Here is a 17766-nt window from a genome sequence, read left to right on the forward strand (position 1 = left end):
GACCATTTCAGCATCAATTCTTAGATGTGCCCACACGGAAGCATTTTCTACTTTTTTTTTTTTTTTTGGTTTTTCAAGACAGGGTTTCTCTGTGTAGCTTTGCGCCTTTCCTGGAACTCGCTTTGGAGACCAGGCTGGCCTCGAACTCACAGAGATCCACCTGCCTCTGCTTCCCGAGTGCTGGGATTAAAGGCGTGCGCCACCACCGCCCGGCGCATTTTCTACTTCTTATTAGCTCTACTCTTTATTCATTGTGAAAAGAAAAAAATTAACAGAAGTCATTCACATTGAAAAAAAGTTTATTTAAAAAAGTTCTAGCAGCAAGAACAGTAACAAAACAAAAGGAGAGATGGACAAATAAAACAAGAAGGAGGTTGTGTCCTGTGGGGTATCTCCACTCTTAATCGAGTTCTTTATATCGAGCAAACATAACTCTTCGAACAGCATCTCGGTAAGTTTCATTGGACTGTCTCTTGCTGGTTCTTCCTGGGGCGCCACCACCAGGTCCCCTCATCCGGCCTTCAGTCTGAAGGACAAAGAGTGAAGTGAGATCTTTGGAGAGGATCACAATGCCATGATTTCAAATAAAGGCTTTAATATCAGACACAGAAGTTTGAACAGGAATGAAATGAGTCAGTCTTTGAAGGTTGACAATTTCAAAGACCCAACCCTACCTAAATGGGCAATATTTCCCATGATTATCTTTTCCAGGGGCTCTTCCTGAAATATAAGGAGCTATGTCCTTCCAGGGAATTAAGACTAACTTCATGATCCCCATATCTTAGCTATCAAAGAGCTCTGCTGACAATCTCATAGACAGGGGTCTCTAATCTTTGATTACTGGCTCCCTGGCTCTTTTTAGTTCCCTGTGTTCCACTAAGTCTTTTTTTTTTTTTTTTTTTTTTTTTTTTTTTTTTTTTTAAGTATCAGTAATGGGATTGAACCTAGGACCACAGGCTTGAGAAGTGAGTGTTCTACTCCTAAGTTACAGCCACAGCCCTTCTGGTTCTTTAATCAAATGATCCTTTAGTCTCAAACTGCCTGGATTCCATACTGTCTTCACTGCTTATTCTTTATATAAGAGGATGGTCAACTCTATCCTAACGTCTCTGCCTTCTCACTGTCAGGGAAATCACCAAGCACCCAGCACAACAAGTTAAAACACAGGATCGAGGGGAGGGGATGGTGAATTCACTCAGTGCATAAAAGCACTTTCCAATAAACCTGACAACCTGAGTTCAATCCCTACATGGCAGAAGGAGAACTGATTTCTAAAAATTGTCGTGTGACCTCTATTTTATGCATGTGCTCTGAGGCCAGATAGTAAAAGTTAAGTGTATTCTATGTCCTATAACCCCCAGGAAGACAGAATTCATCTCACCTCCTCTGACGAACCTAATCCAGGATGGCTATATCCCAGGCCTGCCCCTTTCCTCCAGCCAGTGGCCTGCTGGCCACAGCCTCCTTTGCTATTAGTGTCAGTGTCTTCTTTGTCAACAGGGTTACGATCACTGTAAGAGAAACAGATAACTTCTACCACCATTTTCAAGGTGACCTCCTGACCTCTTGGTTGAGATCTGTTTCCTATATATTAAGCAAAACTTGATATCCATGTAACTATGCTTGTCCTGGAGGTGCAGAGGTGCCTAAGATTGGGCCCGGATCATAGGAAAGAACATGAAAACTTTATGCTTAGAGGACAGTGAGTAGATCAATCATGGATGTGGCAACAGTGGACATATACTACAGAAATACAATGGAGGGAACACAATGAGTAGTCATTACCAAAAGTGAACAGAACTTAAGAAAGATGACACATCTAAAGTGAATCCAGACAAGTGAGGGTCTTATGAGCTAGAAAATGTGGAGCAGGCAAATAAGATGATCTGTCTAGTAGAGGAGTGGTAGGAACTGATAAAGAAAATGTTTGAGATCTAATTGTAAAAAAGAAACAAAAAAAATGCCTTGAACATTACATCATACTTGATACTTTAGGCAAAGAAACCTTGTGGGTCAAGCCTCTCATTAGGCAACATGTATTCAAAAATAGGTAAAATTGTTTTATTATTTTGTTTGTTTGCTATCTTGGGACTCAAACCAAGGGTCTCAGAAACATTAGGTAAGCCCTCTATATTATCACCTCACAAAACGGAGGTGAAATTTCTTATTTTTTTAAATTATTTATTAGGAGTTGGAAGGTTGTCTCAGTGGTTAAGAGCACAGGCTACTATTTCAGAGGACCTGGATTTGATTTCCAGCACCCACACAGTAGCTCCCAAATGTCTGTAACTCCAGCTCAAGGTGATCTGATATCTTCTTTTGGCCTGAATTGGCACTGTATGTATGTAGCACACAGACATACATACAGGTAAAACATCTACATGCATAAAATAATAAAAAAATGTTGTTTACTTGCTTTTCGTGGTGCTAGAGATTGAATCTAGGGACTCAGGTACGATAGGCAAGTACTCTGTTGCTGCTCTACCCCCAACACAAAAAAAAGGTCAAGTTTCTGTACACAAGACACTTTTGGTAATAGAAAACGGACTGAAAAATAGGAGAAAGTAATGCCCCTTTAGAGATGCCAACAGTCAATAGGGCGCCTCTTAACACTTGTGCTTAAAAAAACCTATTTTAGCTAGACATGGTGGTGTATGCCTTTAATCCCAGCACTTGGGAGTCAGAAGCAGGGGGATCTCTTTGAGTTTGAGGCCAGCCTGATCTACAGAGCAAGTTCCAGGACAGCCAGGGCAACACAGAGAAACCCTGTCTTGAAAAACCCAAACGAAAACAATCTATTTTAAAATATCTTTAATAGGGCCAGAAGAGATACTCAGCACTTAAGAGCACTTGCTGCTCTTGTAGAAGACCCAGGCTCAGTTCCCAGCACCCACAACAGGTGGCGCACAACTGCTTTTAACTTTAATTGCAGGGAATTCAATATCCTCTTCTGGTCTGCATGGACACCTGCCTGCATGCATGTGGTACACATAAATACAACTTACACACACACACACACATACACACACACACACACACACACACAAGAAATGAATACATAATCTTAATTTTTTTCCTTTCTTTTTTCCAGTCAATCTTAATTTTTTTTTTAGACTTACTTATTTTATGTGTATGAATGTTTTGGCTGCATATGTATGTACCACATGTGTGCCTCGTGACTTCACAGGTCAGAAGGAGGCACCAGAGTTCCTGAATTGGGGTTCAGTTGTAAGCCAACCTGTGAGTGCTGGGAACTGAATCTTAGTCCTCTATAAGAGCAATGAGTACTCATAACCACTAAGCCATTTCTCCAATCCTCAATTACATAAATCCTTTAAAAAGTATCTACAATAAAATCCCATTCCATTGAAAAGAAAAAGCAGAAGGAATGAAAACTGGGAGTAAAGAGTTCAGTTTAGCTGGGCATGGTGGTATACAGCTTTAAATCCCAGAACTCTAGATAGTGGCAGGAAGATCTCTGTGATCTGTGATGCCAGCCTAGTCTACATAGTGAGTTCCAGTAAAGCAAGGGCTATGTATAGAGACACTGTTGTAAACACCATACCCCACCAAAAGAGCCCAGTTTAGAGGTAAGTCAGAATGAGGGGACAAGACTTAGTTAGGAATTTAATCACTAATTGACATAGTTATAGTACAAAGAAGAAAGACTGCAGCTGGGTGGTGGAGCACAACCTTAATCCCAGCACTCGGGAGGCAGAAGTAGGCTGATCTCTGAGTTCTAGGCCAGCCTGGTCTACAGAGGTATTTCCAGGACAGCCTGGTCTACACAAAGAAACCCTGTCTAGGAGGGGAAAAAAAAAAAAAAAAGACTGAGTCAGAAGGCTATAAAGGTACTAACTCTGAAGGCTTAGGCATACTAAACTAGAGTACAATGTGGAGTCTTGGACAAGCACAAGAAGAAATGCCCAAGATGTAACTGGAAATAAGAGTTTTGTTTTCTGAAATGAGGTCTTACTATGCAGACCTGGCTGGTCTGGAATATACTATGTAGACAGGCTAGGCTTTTTTTTTTTTCCTTTTCTTTTTTTTCGAGACAGGGTTTCTCTGTGTAATTTTAGTGCCTGTCTTAAAGGCGTGTGCCACCGCTGCCTGGCTACCAGGCTGGTCTTTTTTTTTTTTTTTGGTTTTTCAAGACAGGGTTTCTCTGTGTAGTTTTGGTGCCTGTCCTGGATCTCGCTCTGTAGACCAGGCTGACCTCGAACTCACAGAGATCCGCCTGGCTCTGCCTCCCGAGTGCTGGGATTAAAGGTGTGTGCCACCACCACTGACCCAGGCTGGTCTTAAACTCAAAGATCTGCTTGTCTTTGCCTCCTGAGTGCTGAGATTATAGGTGTGCACCAGAGAAGGGATATTTGAGCTCAGAAAACAGAACTGACTTGTTGGCTTATTGGGTGGCTGAGGCTCTGGGTAATTTAGAGAGTCAAAGAAAGCAGAGAAGTCAGAATAAAAGAGTAAAATGCACAGGACCCTAGAAAATATCTGGACTACTCCTGAAAAGGAAGAGGAAGCTGGGCATAGTAACACATGCCTTTAACCCAGACACTGGGAGGTAGAGGCAGGCTAATCTCTTCAGGTTTGAGGCCATCCTAGTCTACAGAGTAAGTTTCAGGGTAGCCAGGGCTACATAGCAAGATCTTGTCTAGAAAACAAATCAAACCAAACCAAACAAACAAAGCACAAACCAAAGGAAAAGCAACAGGAAAGAGGACTAAGAAGGAAGCTAAGGAGAGAGGTGTGGAAAGTGTTACAGATGGAAAATAATCTCCTGCACTCAGAATTGTCTCATCATAGCTGGCTTAGGCTAGGGTGTCCTTCCAGTTTTATGGCTGATGTCTTAGACACAGATCATTTTATGAATAGCCCATTGTATTTCAAATAGCAAAAAATAACACAATGAGATATGACATTGAGTAAGTACTACTTATCAAAGACAACAAAAGAAAACAAAACAGAAAATTAGGAGTTCCCTGTACATAGTAGGACATATTTTACATGAAGACACTATACATACAATTACTGAGTTATGACTACAAAAATAAGATGAAATGCCATTCTTAAACCATAGCTGGTCTCTTAGAGACTTACTCTGTCAACAATCTCCCTTTCTTTATAAACACAACCTCCTCTGCCCCATTCATCCCCCCCCACCCCCTTTAAAGCTTAACAACAACAAAACCTGTTCAAAGCTCTATTTTAAAATGACTACTTTTTGCTAGGCATGGTGGTGCACAACTTTTAACCCAGCATTTGGGAGGCAGATACAGGAGAATTTCTGAGTTGAGGCCAGCCTATTCTACAAGTAAGTTCCAGGACAGTCAGGGCTACAAGGAGAAACCCTGTCTTGAAAAATCAAAAACAAACAAACAAAAGTTACTTTTCTTCTGCTCCTGAACCTTTTTGTCTTTTTTTTCTCCTTTCCTTTCAAGGTCTCAAATATCCTCTTGTTATAAACACCCAACAGAAACCCAAGAATTCAAACCCACCCATCACAAAGCCTGGTAGATTTAACATTTTTCTCTGATCTAGTCAAATCCTGCCTTTGGCAATCATCTCTCATTAGAACCACAATAAGCATCATCATAGTATCTCTTCAAGCTTAACTTCTGTGTGTGTTTAATAATCCCTAAAGTAGATTAATACCCCACTTTCCTGCTACCTTAAAAAACAGTGTTGAGGCTGGGCAGTGGTGGTGCATGCCTTTAATCCCAGCACTTGGGAGGCAGAGGCAGAAGGATCTCAGTGAGTTCGAGGCCAACAGGATGGCTAGGACTATTACACAGAAAAAAGTGTTGAAGGTGAATTGGTCTCTAATCTACTAGGCAGTCTTATTTCCTGTCACTCGGCAACATACTCCAACTGTCTAGCTGTCAAATCAGATGTCAAAGGAATCATGAGCTCTTTAAAAAAAGAAAAAAATCCTGTTGTACATAGGTTTCTCCAACTGAAACATTCTCCTACTCCCTTCCTATGAGACACATCATTACTTAAGTCTTCACTACTCTGTGTACATAGAACCACTGATAATGTATGGTTTGTCCACTTGAATATTCCTTGCACTTAGTATAGTGGCAGTACATCACAGATAATCAGCAGACTTGATGTAATTATGGGGTGTACAACTTGGGAACTGTTTGACTGGAAAACAAGCAGAGGAAGTTAAGAGGTCATGTATCAGTGGATGGAACTAGAAAATATCATCCTGAGTGAGGTAACCCAAACCCAGAAGGACAAACATGGTATGTACTCACTCATAAGTGGATACTAGATATAAAGCAAAGAACAATCAGACTGCAACCCACAGAACCAGGGAGGCTACATAGCAAGGGGGACCCTAGGATGACTGTGGCTTATAATAAGTTTTGGTTTTACTCAATCACTGGGCAAGCTTCAGTGAAACATTTCACTATTAGGATTAAGAATTTGTACTATATTAAGCTGATAATAGAAAAAATAAACAAACAAACAAATAAATTTAAAAAAAAAAAGAGGTCATGTATCTCTAGCAGCTGCCAACCAATTACTTTAGTATGCAATTGTGAGAATGGAGATTCCAAGAGAAATAGTCTAAGAATGTGACATTATCAGGTTCCTAATCCAGAGTTTCGACGACAGGCACTTTAGCCCTGGCTTTCAGTAGTAAAAGTACTTTAGCTAGCCAACCTTTCATGGGAACATACATATTTTCAGTGTAAAGACCAAGAGGGTCAAACAGCCATGGTGGATCTTACACTCCAGGAGTACAGACAAAACTGACTTCTAATAACCTCACATTTCTCTGAGAGAGAAATCAGTAAAACATTTGCAGAAGATAGTTCTATCATTACATCTCAAGGCTGTGGCTGATTATCTGTCATACCTGTCAGTTTCCCTGGAGTATTTAATCCGTTTCCTTTCTGGAGAATCAAAAGATTGGAGCTTTTCTCTTCGATCATTTCCTCTTTCTTTAAACCTTCCCTGTGGGAAACAGAAGAATAGACCTGAGGTTTCCACTTAAGAGAATGGTTGGAAAGGGGAAGTTCTACCCTACTCTTGATACTATTTGGGGGAGAGGGGTGTTTAAGGTTAGGAATATAGGATCTTGCTATGTTCACAGGCTGAGATCATGCCATCTTCTCACTTCAGCCTCCCAAGTGCTACCTGTGCATGGGCTTTATTATTATGTTTTTTCTGAGACAGGATCTTACCTTGTAGCTTAGGCTGGTCTTAATTTCACCTGCCTCAACCTCAAAGCACAAGAACTATAGGAGAGAGCCAGCATTCCTAGATTTTTTTCTAATTTCTAAAAATAAATTTAAAAAATTTGAAAGCTGGGCATAACACCTTTAATCCCAGCACTTGGGAGGCAGAGGTAGGCAGATCTCTACGAGTCCAAGGCAAGCCTGGTCTACAAAGCAAGTTCCAGGACAGCCAGAGCTACCCTGTAAGACCCTGTGCCCTGGAAATAAAGAAAAAAAGAAAAATTGAGCCGGGCGGTGGTGGCACACACCTTCAATCCCAGCACTCGGGAGGCAGAGGCAGGTGGATCTCTGTGAGTTCGAGGCCAGCCTGGGCCACTGAGTGAGTTCCAGGAGAGGTGCAAAGCTACACAGAGAAACCCTGTCTCGAAAAATCAAAAAAAAAAAAAAAAAAAAAAAAAAAAAGAAAAATTGAGATAGGGTTTCACTGTGGTCCTGGCTAGCCTAGAACCAGGGTGGCCTCAGACTCACAGAAACCCAGTTTCCTCTGCCTCCTTACTGCTCAGATTAAAGGCATTAAGTCATCATGCCAGACAATTTATTTATTTTTGGTTTCTTGAGACAGGGTTTCTTTGGTAGGCTTGGATGTCCTAGAACTAGCTCTTTAGACCAGGCTGCCCTTGAACTCAGAGATCCACCTACCTCTGACTCCTGAGTGCTGGGATTAAAGGCATATGCTACAATCACCCAGCCCAGTAATTTATTTTTAATTATATGCATATGTGTGGGTCTGTGTGTGTGATGTATGTGAGTATAAGTGCCTGTAGAGACCAGAGGTTTTAGATCCTCCTGGGGTTGGAATTATAGGTGCCTCACATGGGTGCTGGAAATTGAACCTAGGTCCTCTGTAATAGCAGTAAGCTCTCTTACCCATCTCTCTATCCCCCATAAATGTATTCTTTTTTTTTTTTTAAGCAATTTTCTTCTTTTTCTTCCGAGACATAGTTTCTCTGTGTAGCATTAGTGCCTGTCCTGGATCTCACTCAGTAGACCAGGCTGGCCTCCAACTCAGAGATCCACCTGGCTCTATAAACGTATTCTTAATCATCATATAACATTTGCCTGGGGTAGCCGGGCAGTGATGGTGCACACCTTTAATCCCAGCACTCAGGAGGCAGAGGCAGGCAGATCTACAGAGGGAGTTCCAGGACAGCCAGGGTTACACAGAGAAACCTTGTCTCAAAAAAACAAATAAAAAGATTTGCCTGAGGCTAGTAGTGGGCTCTGCAACTGGAGCAGTGAGTCTGCCTAACTGTGCAGTTTAGGAAGGTAGTCCATTTGGTTTTCATACTAAGTTACCAGGATGGCCTCTGCCTCCCAAGTGCTGGGATTAAAAGAGTACACTACCACCTCCTGTCAATCCTTCACTTTTTCTTATATTTTTAAAAATTATTTATTATATATACAGTGTTCTGTCCACATGTATGCCTCATGCCAGAAGAGGGGCATCAGATCGCGTTATAGATGGTTGTGAGCCACCATGTGGGTGCTGGGAATTGAACTCAGGACCTTTGGAAGAGCAGTCAGTGCTCTGAACCTCTGGGCCAACTCTCCAGCCCAATCCTTTACTTATCAAGTGATTTAAAAACTGAAGAGGTGCTGGGCATGGTGGTATATGTTTTTAATCCCAGCACTCAGGAAGCAGAGGCAGGCAGATCTTTGAGGCCTACTTGGTCTACAGAGAGAGTTCCAAGGACAGTCAGAATTGTTTTACAGAGAAACCCTGTCTTTAAAAACAAAGAAACAAACAAACAAACAACAAAAACTGAATAGGAAATAAGAAAGCTATGTGTCTGACACACCTAGAGAACCTAACATAACCTTAAAATGAAACAAAACAAATTTACAAAGGTATAATTTATTAACAGGGCTGGTGAGATGGTTCAGTGGTTAAGAGCACTGGCTGTTCTTCCAGAGGAAATGAGTTCAATTCCCAGGACCCACATGGTGGCTCACAATCATCCATAATTAGACCTGGTGCCCTGTTCTGGCGTGCAGGTGTACATGAAGATAGAGCATTCAAGTTAAAAAAAAAAAAAAAGAAACTCATCCTTAATATAGAATGAGAGTTTTGAAAAATGTATATATCATATTTTCCGGCCTCTTTTTTTTCTGTCTTTCAGTAAAGGAGGGATCAGTACAATATACAAAGTAAACACCATGGGGGAAAACATTTGGAGCGAAGTAAGTAACTGTTCACCAAAGTTTACCTCCCGTTCTCTCCTCTCCAGATAGGCTAGCTCTTGCTCAGACTGTTTTATTTTCCGGTGGATTTCCAAGTTTTGCTGAGAAAAGAAGAAATTTTATGAGTATAGGTCTAGGAAAAACAACAACCTAACAGTTCTAGAAATGCTTCTAGGCCTTTCCCAAAAGGTGCTTAGGGCTATAGGTATTTTATTTTGACTGACTCTCTTTGTGGTGTAGGTGGAGGCTTGAGTCAGGGTCTCAGGCTGAGGTTTTGGTTTTTTTTTTTTTTTTTTCCCCAAGACAGGGTTTCTCTGTGAAACAGTCCTACCTATCCTGGAACTCAATCTGTAGATCAGGCTGGCCTCGAACTCACAGAGATCGAGTGCTGGGATTAAAGGCATGCGCCACTACTAGCCGGCTTGACTGACTCTCTCTCTCTCTCTTTTTTTTTTTATTAGATTTATTTATTTTGTATACAGCATGTATGACTGCAGGTCAGAAGAGGGCACCAGATCTCATTACAGATGGTTGTGAGCCACCATGTGGTTTCTAGGAATTGAACTCAGGACCTTTGGAAGAGCAGTCGGTGCTCTTAACCTCTGAGCCATCTCTCCAGCCCCTTGACTGACTCTCTTAAATGACTAATATACTCTCCAACAAACAACCCCTAACTGGTTCTGCCTTAGTTTCATCAATAAGGAAACTACATCCTAATTGACATACAGATTATATGGTAAAGCACATAAGAAAATTGCATTTCTCCAAAATGAAAAAAAAAAAATCTGGTTTATCTTTTTTTTTTTTTTTTTTTTTTTTTTTTGGTTTTTCAAGACAGGGTTTCTCTGTGTAGCTTTGCACCTTTCCTGGAACTCACTCGGTAGCCCAGGCTGGCCTCAAACTCAAAAGAGATCCGCCTGGCTCTGCCTCCCAAGCGCTGGGATTGAAGGTGTGTGCCACCACTGCCCGGTCCTTTTTTTCTTTTTTCTTTCTTTTTTTTTTAAAAATGTATGTGTATGAGCCGGGCATGGTGGTGCATACCTTTAATCCCAGCACTCAGGAGGCAGAGGCAGGTGGATCTTTTGAGTTTGAGGCCAGCCTGGTCTACAGAGTGAGTTCCAGGATATCCAGGGCAGTTACACAGAGAAATCCTGTCTTGCTAAACAAACAACAAAAAAATCTATGTGTACGAATCCTCTGGGACTGGAGTTACAGGTATTTGTGATCCTCCATGTGGGTGCTGGCAATCAAATCTGAGAACTTCTGCAAGAGCATCTAGTACTCTTAACCACTGTGGTGGTTTAAATAGGTTCTCATAGGCTCATATATTTAAATCTGTGTTCATTAGGGTACAGCCCTATTTGACAGGGCTTAGGAGGTGTGGGCCTGGAGTAGGTGAAGCCTTGCTGGAGGCAGTGTGTCACTGGGGGTGGGCTTTGGGGTTTCCAATGCTCAAGCCAGGCCCAGCACCTTGCTCTCTTGCTGCTGTCCACTGATCTGGATGTAGGACTCTTAGCTACAGCTCACCTTCACCATGGCTGCCTGTGTGCCATCATGCTTGCCACCATGATGAGAATGGACTAACCCCTGAAACTCTAAGTCAGCCTCCAGGAAATGTTTTCCTTTGTAAGAGTAGCCGTGGCCATGGCCTCTCTTCACAAGCAATAGAACACTAAGACAATCATTGAACCATGTCTCCAGCTCATGGTTTATCTTTTATTTAAGGTAAAAGTAATGGGAGAGAGGGTCTGAACAAACCAAAAAAGAAAAATCACATGCCCTACCCACTGCTTACCACTTTCTAATCCATCATCCCCAATCACTAGAGATACTCTTCCACAGGCCCAGAGAAATATTAAAAAGGAGCACCAAGGCTCTGAAAGAACAAAAACTCTTCTGAGAGTCCCACATTCCTTGAGCACGTTTTTACTACACAAGTCCTCAGGCATGTATATAAAATACTGTGAGTTCAAAATAGTTCTTGTATGGAGAGGCAGATCTTTGTTCTGGACAACTCCAAGGAAAGGAAAGGAAAAATGCTATAGCACATGGTCTTAAGGCCAGCTCAGTTTATAGATCACCCAGATCTCTGGTTCCTCCTTCCGACAACTACCTCTTCTCCCGTTATTAGCATTTTTGTAGGAGCTGAAATTCAAATGGGTCAGTTTGATGACTTAGAATTCCAGCAGGTCACAGATACTTAGGAAGTAGTTTATGCCAAGGGTCATTAGGAGGAATTTCTCAGACTCCTAGAAGCTTTATAAAGTCTCCAGGGTGGTTAGCCGGGACAAGCAATACATTTAGTATCAAAAGTAGGGCCTCTCAGATTTTGGCTAACAAAGACTTTTGGTTCTGTACTGAGAGAAGTTTAATTTAGTTCCCTTATATCTTATCTTGCAACATCTGCTAAGGAGTATGAAAGAGATTACTCTCAGAACATAAGCCCATCTAAAGGTTTTATTTCTTTATAATTTGGCTCCTTGGTAAGACTAAGGGAAGAATCAGTGTTTGTCATGTTAATGCCCACTAAACAACTAGTGTATTTGCAACTTAAGGCAATAATCACTACATGAAGATAGAAGTCTGGTTCGCCTATGGGGATAACAACACATTATCATAGCTGGGTAGAACCAGGTGAAGCTAACAAGTATCAAAGAAGAGAAGGAGCTTATCTGAGTCACAACTATTAGCTAATGGGAAATTATCTTTCTATATACAAGTTCTTTTCTTCCTGCACAGCTTATGTATTTGGTTCCATAGTCATGTTGCTTGCATTGGGAACAGACAAATATTATTTATTTATTTTTGAGACAGGGTTTCTCTGTGTAGTTTTGCGCCTTTCCTGGATCTCACTCTGTAGCCCAGGCTGGCTTTGAACTCACAGAGATCTACCTGGCTCTGCTTCCAAGTGCTGGCATCAAAGACCTGCGCCACTGCCACCCAGCTTATTTAAAAAAAATATATAAATATATATATAATTAATATGTATGAATGTTTTGCCTGCATGTATGTATGTGCACCATGTGCATGCAGTGCCCATGGGATCAACAAAAGGGTGGAGGTCAGAAGACGGCACTGGAACTGCGCTTATAGTCTTATGAGGTCACCATATAGGTATTGGCAACTGAACTCTGGAAGAGCAGCAAGTGCTCTTAACTGCTGCAATCTCTCTCAGTTCCAGGCAAAACTTCATAATGCACAGCAATTCATGATTTAAAAAATGGAAGAATAATCAGTAAAATAGCTCAGTGGGTAAAGGTGCTTGTTATACAAGCCTGGGTGACCTGATACACAAAACTCATGTAAAGATGGAAGCAGAGAGATGAGTTGACCACACAGTCCGCTGACTTCCACATATGTGCCCTGAAACACTATGGCCAGACACCTATCATGTACACACAACCTGAGATGATAAAAACAAAGGAGGTTTAAATGTCTTCATTTCCATCAATGTTAAGAGCCAAAAATTGAAAAGGTAATGGACTCTTCCTGAAATACCTTGTGCAGGTCTGACAGCTGTTGGTGTTTGATAAGAACTTCTTTATTGGGAAACTGCCTTCTGCAGAGCAGACAAGCCAGTTTATTCCAGTCAGTGAGTTTGTCTTCTTCATTCTCTTTCTTGGTCAGCTCCTCCCGCTGCTGAGGTTGTGCTGTTCGAAGTTGCACAGGAGGGGCCTGTTCCTCTTCCTCTTCTTCCTCATAGTCACTGTCTCCTCCATATTCACCCAGGAGACCAATTAATGGGTTTACCACCTTAGGCTAGAAGGAAAAAGTCAGGGCTTATAAAAAAAATTTAACCTACACTTGGGAATATTCTGATAAGGCTATCTCCTCTCTTTGTTCTTACTGATTGGGTTTGGAAAACATCCACTATCTATGCTGTTCTGGAAGTGGCACAGCTGAGCTTGACTTTGTAAAGGCCACGAAAACATGAACATGGTATAGAAAAGAATTGACAGCTGGGCGCTGGTGGCACACGCCTTTAATCCTAGCACTTGGGAGGCAGTGCCAGGCGGATCTCTGTGAGTTCAAGTCCAGCCTGGTCTACAGAGTGAGATCCAGAACAGGCACCAAAACTAAGAAAAGAAAAGAACTGATAGGACCATAACTTAACAAGGAAACAGGAGGAGCAGAGAGATGGCTCACTGGGTGAATGTAAGCCTGACCAACAAAACCCACATAACGGGAGAAGGAGAGAACCAAATTCCATAAAGTTGTTCTTTAACTGTGTGCATATGCATATATGCACACACACACACACACACACACACACACACACACACACACACACTAAAAAGGAGGATCCAATACCCAGTGTGATGAGAAACCCACAAGTAAAGGAAAAGAAGTCAGACAACAAGCTCTGATCAGTCAGTCACAGCCCTGCTGGCAGGGAGCAAATTTTCCTGCTATTTACACTCGAGGAATCCTTACTTGGGATACACAGAGAGCCAAAGGACCAAAACCAGACAGAGGCAGGAGGAGCCTTTGGGGTTCCTTTCCCTCCCAGACCAGCCCATGATATCAGAATTAGCCTTACTGGAGGGGGGCTCTCTTCCTTCTTCACAGTAGGAGGCAGGGGCTTCTTAAAAACATCTTCTGGGGGGGACTTCTCCTCACTGGTACTTTCTTGAAACTGACCAACAACAAAGGTAATTTTTTTTATGATAATTACTAATAAAAACTGGGTTAATGAGTTAGTTTTGTTAAAATCAGTCTGGTTTTCCAAATCTTCAAACATCTGCAACATTATAGTGATTTTGAAATACAGAACCTTTAAAAGTATAATATTTGAGCCTGGAGTAGATGAGCAGTAGACCACTTACCTGGCATGTGAAAGGACCTGAGTAAAACCCTCAGCACCAACAAATAAACACCCAAAGAAACATTAGTGTAATTGTGTGTCTACAACAATTTAGGCACCAGATGAGGTATTAACATACAGCATTATATTATTCAGCCTTTACTTACAACCCTCCTAGATTCTAGCAGGCATTACTACTCTCAAAAGGATTAAGAATATGTTAGAGGTGGAGACAGAACCTAAACATAAAGGCAGCATGAATTTAAAATTTAAGTTCTTAGAGGCACAAAAATGACAAAGATAAGTCTCTTTTCTCTTTTTCTGTATTTGGACAAACGGAAATACCAAGAAGGGGAAAAGAAGTTACAAACTGAACCTCAAACAAATTCATTAATTTTCACTAATACATAACTGATATGAGGTGACCCAGGTGTGTTGGCCCATGATTTTAATCACAGCACTTAGGAGGCAGAAACAGGCAGATCTCTGTGAGTTTGAGGCCAGCATGGTTTACAGAGTGAGTTCCAGGACAGCTAGAACTACACAGAAAAACCTTGTCTCGAAAAATAAAATAAAACAAACAAAAGTGAAACATTACAGGAAAGATTAGAAAAGACCAATAATGAGGGACTGAAGGAAGGTAAGGTTTTAATGTGAATTTCTACCATATCACATTATTTTAACAAAATAGTATAAATATGAAAATTACTTATGACAAAACAGAATGTGGATTAAAAATACAAGCCGGGCAGTGGTGGTACATGCCTTTAATCCCAGCACTTGGGAGGCAAAGGCAGACGGATTTCTGTGAGTTCCAGACCCGCCTGGGCTACAGAGTGAGTTCCAAGAAAGGCACAAAGCTACACAGAGAAACCCTGTCTCGAAAAACCAAAACAAACAAACAAACAAACACACAACCAAAAACCAAAAACCAACAAACAAAAAATAAAAAATGTAGGGCTGGCAAGATAGCTTAGTAAGTAAGTAAAGGCATTTGCTGCCAAGACTAGTGACCTGAGTTCAAGTCCTGAGACCTATCTCGTAGGAGAGAGCTGACTTCTAAAACTTGTTCCCTGGCTTCTACATACCAGGTGTCATCCCCCTCAACACACAAAGTTTTTTTTTTAAAAAAAGAAAGAGCTATCCTTGTTACAATTACAATAAGAGAAGTGTACATACAGAATCACACACTAAAAGGACAATAGGCTGGCAGGATCACTCAGCTAGTAACCCAAGGTCAATTCCCAGAGCCCATATAAAGCTGGAAAGGGACACCAACTCTACAACGCTGTCCTTTGACCACCACATACATGTGTGCAATGAATGTACATCCATGGTTGTGTGGCCCCCAGTAAGCAAAAAACAAACAAAAATACAACTGGGCTGGGAGTGGTGGCATACACTTTTAATCTTAGTATTCAGGAGGCAGAAGCAGGTGGATCTCTGAGTTTAAAGTCAGTTTGGTCTACATAGAAGGTTCTAGGCTAACCAGGGCTGTATAGTCAGACTGTCTCACATTAAAAAAAAAAGGATGTTGGGACTTGAGCTGAGTCACTAAAAAATAACATTTAAAAATTTTATTTTGTGTCTATGTCTGCATGCACACAATGACTTGAATATGAAGGTCAGAGGACAACTTGCTGGAATTGTTTCTCTCTTTTCACCATGTGGGTCCTGGGGGTCAAATCCATGTCACCAGGCTTGACAGGAAGCACTTCTACTCACCTAGCAATCTTGCCAGCCCTTGGTTTGTTTTTGTTTTTATTTTTTATTTATTTATTTTTCCCTGAGACAGGGTTTCTCTGTGTAACAGCTCTGGCTGTCCTGGAACTCACAGAGATGTCAGCCTCTGCTTCCTGAATGTGTTTTTTAATTTTTGAAATAAGGCCCTAGTTGGCCTGGAACTTTTGGCAATCCTCCAGCCCCACAAATAACTTGAGTTTGTGTTCTCATTTATAAAACAAAGAGAGCTACCATTTATAGTGAAAAAGGTAAGGGGACTACTACACCAAAAAATGTAAGGTTTTTTTTTTTGTTGTTTGTTTTTTTGAGATCAGGTCTTTACACAGCTCTGGCTGCTCTGGAACTTACTATGTAGACTAGGCTAACCTTGAACTCAAGAGATCCACCGGCCTCTGGAGTGCTGAGATAAAAGGTATGCACCACCATGCCTGGTCTAAATGGTTTTTGAACAGATTTGTATTTATTTTATGTGTTTAAGTGTTTTGCCTGCGTGGTGTGTATGTGTGTGTGTGTGGTTGAGCACACATATCATGTGCATGCTCAGTGCCCTCAGAGACCAGAAGAGAATGTTAGATCCCCAGGGATGGTTATAAGCTGACTTGTGTATGCTAGGAACTGAACCCAGGTCCTGCAAGTGCTCTTAACCACTAAGCCATCTCTCCAGATGCTAGAGCAGTTTTTCAGCCCATGGGTTGACCCCTTTGAGGTTTAACAACCCTGTCACAGGGATCACCTAAGACCTCAGAAAACACAGATATTTATATTACGATTCATAACAGTAGCAAAATTAGTTAGGAAGTAGCAATGAAAATAGTTTTATGGTTGGGGGGGCGCGTCACCACAACATGAGGAACTGTATTAAAGGGTCATGTTAGGAAGATTGAGAACTACTGCCCTAGAGTATTTTTTTTTTTTTTTTTGTTTTGTTTTGTTTTTCGAGACAGGGTTTCTCTGTGTAGCTTTGCGCCTTTCCTGGAACTCACTTGGTAGTCCAGGCTGGCCTCGAACTCACAGAGATCCGCCTGCCTCTGCCTCCCGAGTGCTGAGATTAAAGGCGTGCGCCACCACCGCCCGGCGAGTATTTTTTAAAAAGTATTTTTTGGTGTATATGGGTATTTTGCCTATATGTATGTCTTTGCACCACATATATGCCTGGTCCCAAGGAGGTCAGAATATAGAGTTCTGTCGGCTGGAATTGGAGTTACAGGCAGTTGTGAGCTGCCATGTGGATTTTGGGAATTGAAATTGGGTCCTCTGGAAGAGCAGTCAGTGGTCTTACCTGCTGTTCCATCTCTCCAGCTATCCCTCCCTCATTATTTTGTTGTTTATAAAAGTTGATTTCTCTTTTTTATATACTTTTTTTTTTTGGTCAGAGCGGAGGACTGAACCCAGGGCCTTGCACTTGCTAGGCAAGCGCTCTACCACTGAGCTAAATCCCCAACCCCATTTATATACATATTTTATATTAATATATCACATTAATATATTATACAATATTATACACACACACACACACACACATATTTTTTTGTTTTTCGAGACAGGGTTTCTCTGTGTAGCTTTGGTGCCTGTCCTAGAACTCACTATGTAGTCTAGGCTGGCTTCGAACTCACAGAGATCCGCCTGCCTCTGCCTCCCGAGTGCTGGGATTAAAAGGCATGCGCCGCCGCCGCCGCCGCCGCCGCCGCCGCCGCCGCCGCCGCCGCCACCACCACCACCACCACCCGGCCCCCTAGACAATTTTTTTTTCCCCCTAGAGAATTTTTAAAGTGACTTTTT

At 41.6% G+C, this 17766-nt stretch overlaps 1 protein-coding gene across 7 annotated transcripts in view; it reads right to left on the minus strand.

Moving 5' to 3' along the window:
* Positions 1-281: 281 nt before the first annotated feature.
* The window catches only part of Rbm6 (RNA binding motif protein 6), a 129093-nt gene continuing 111608 nt past the window's right edge, over positions 282-17766 (minus strand). For all 7 annotated transcript variants that reach the window (XM_052720263.1, XM_052720278.1, XM_052720270.1 and 4 more), the window contains 6 exons: positions 13981-14076; positions 12939-13199; positions 9467-9541; positions 6878-6975; positions 1382-1511; positions 282-526 (listed from right to left, as the gene is read on the minus strand). In XM_052720263.1, the coding sequence (XP_052576223.1) occupies positions 401-526; positions 1382-1511; positions 6878-6975; positions 9467-9541; positions 12939-13199; positions 13981-14076 (786 nt within the window). In that variant the 3' untranslated portion in view covers positions 282-400. The remainder of the gene's footprint in view (positions 527-1381; positions 1512-6877; positions 6976-9466; positions 9542-12938; positions 13200-13980; positions 14077-17766) is intronic.

Source organism: Peromyscus californicus, unplaced genomic scaffold (assembly GCF_007827085.1).
Source record: "Peromyscus californicus insignis strain IS unplaced genomic scaffold, ASM782708v3 Scaffold_11__1_contigs__length_118956290, whole genome shotgun sequence".
Taxonomy (NCBI): Eukaryota; Metazoa; Chordata; class Mammalia; order Rodentia; family Cricetidae; genus Peromyscus; species Peromyscus californicus.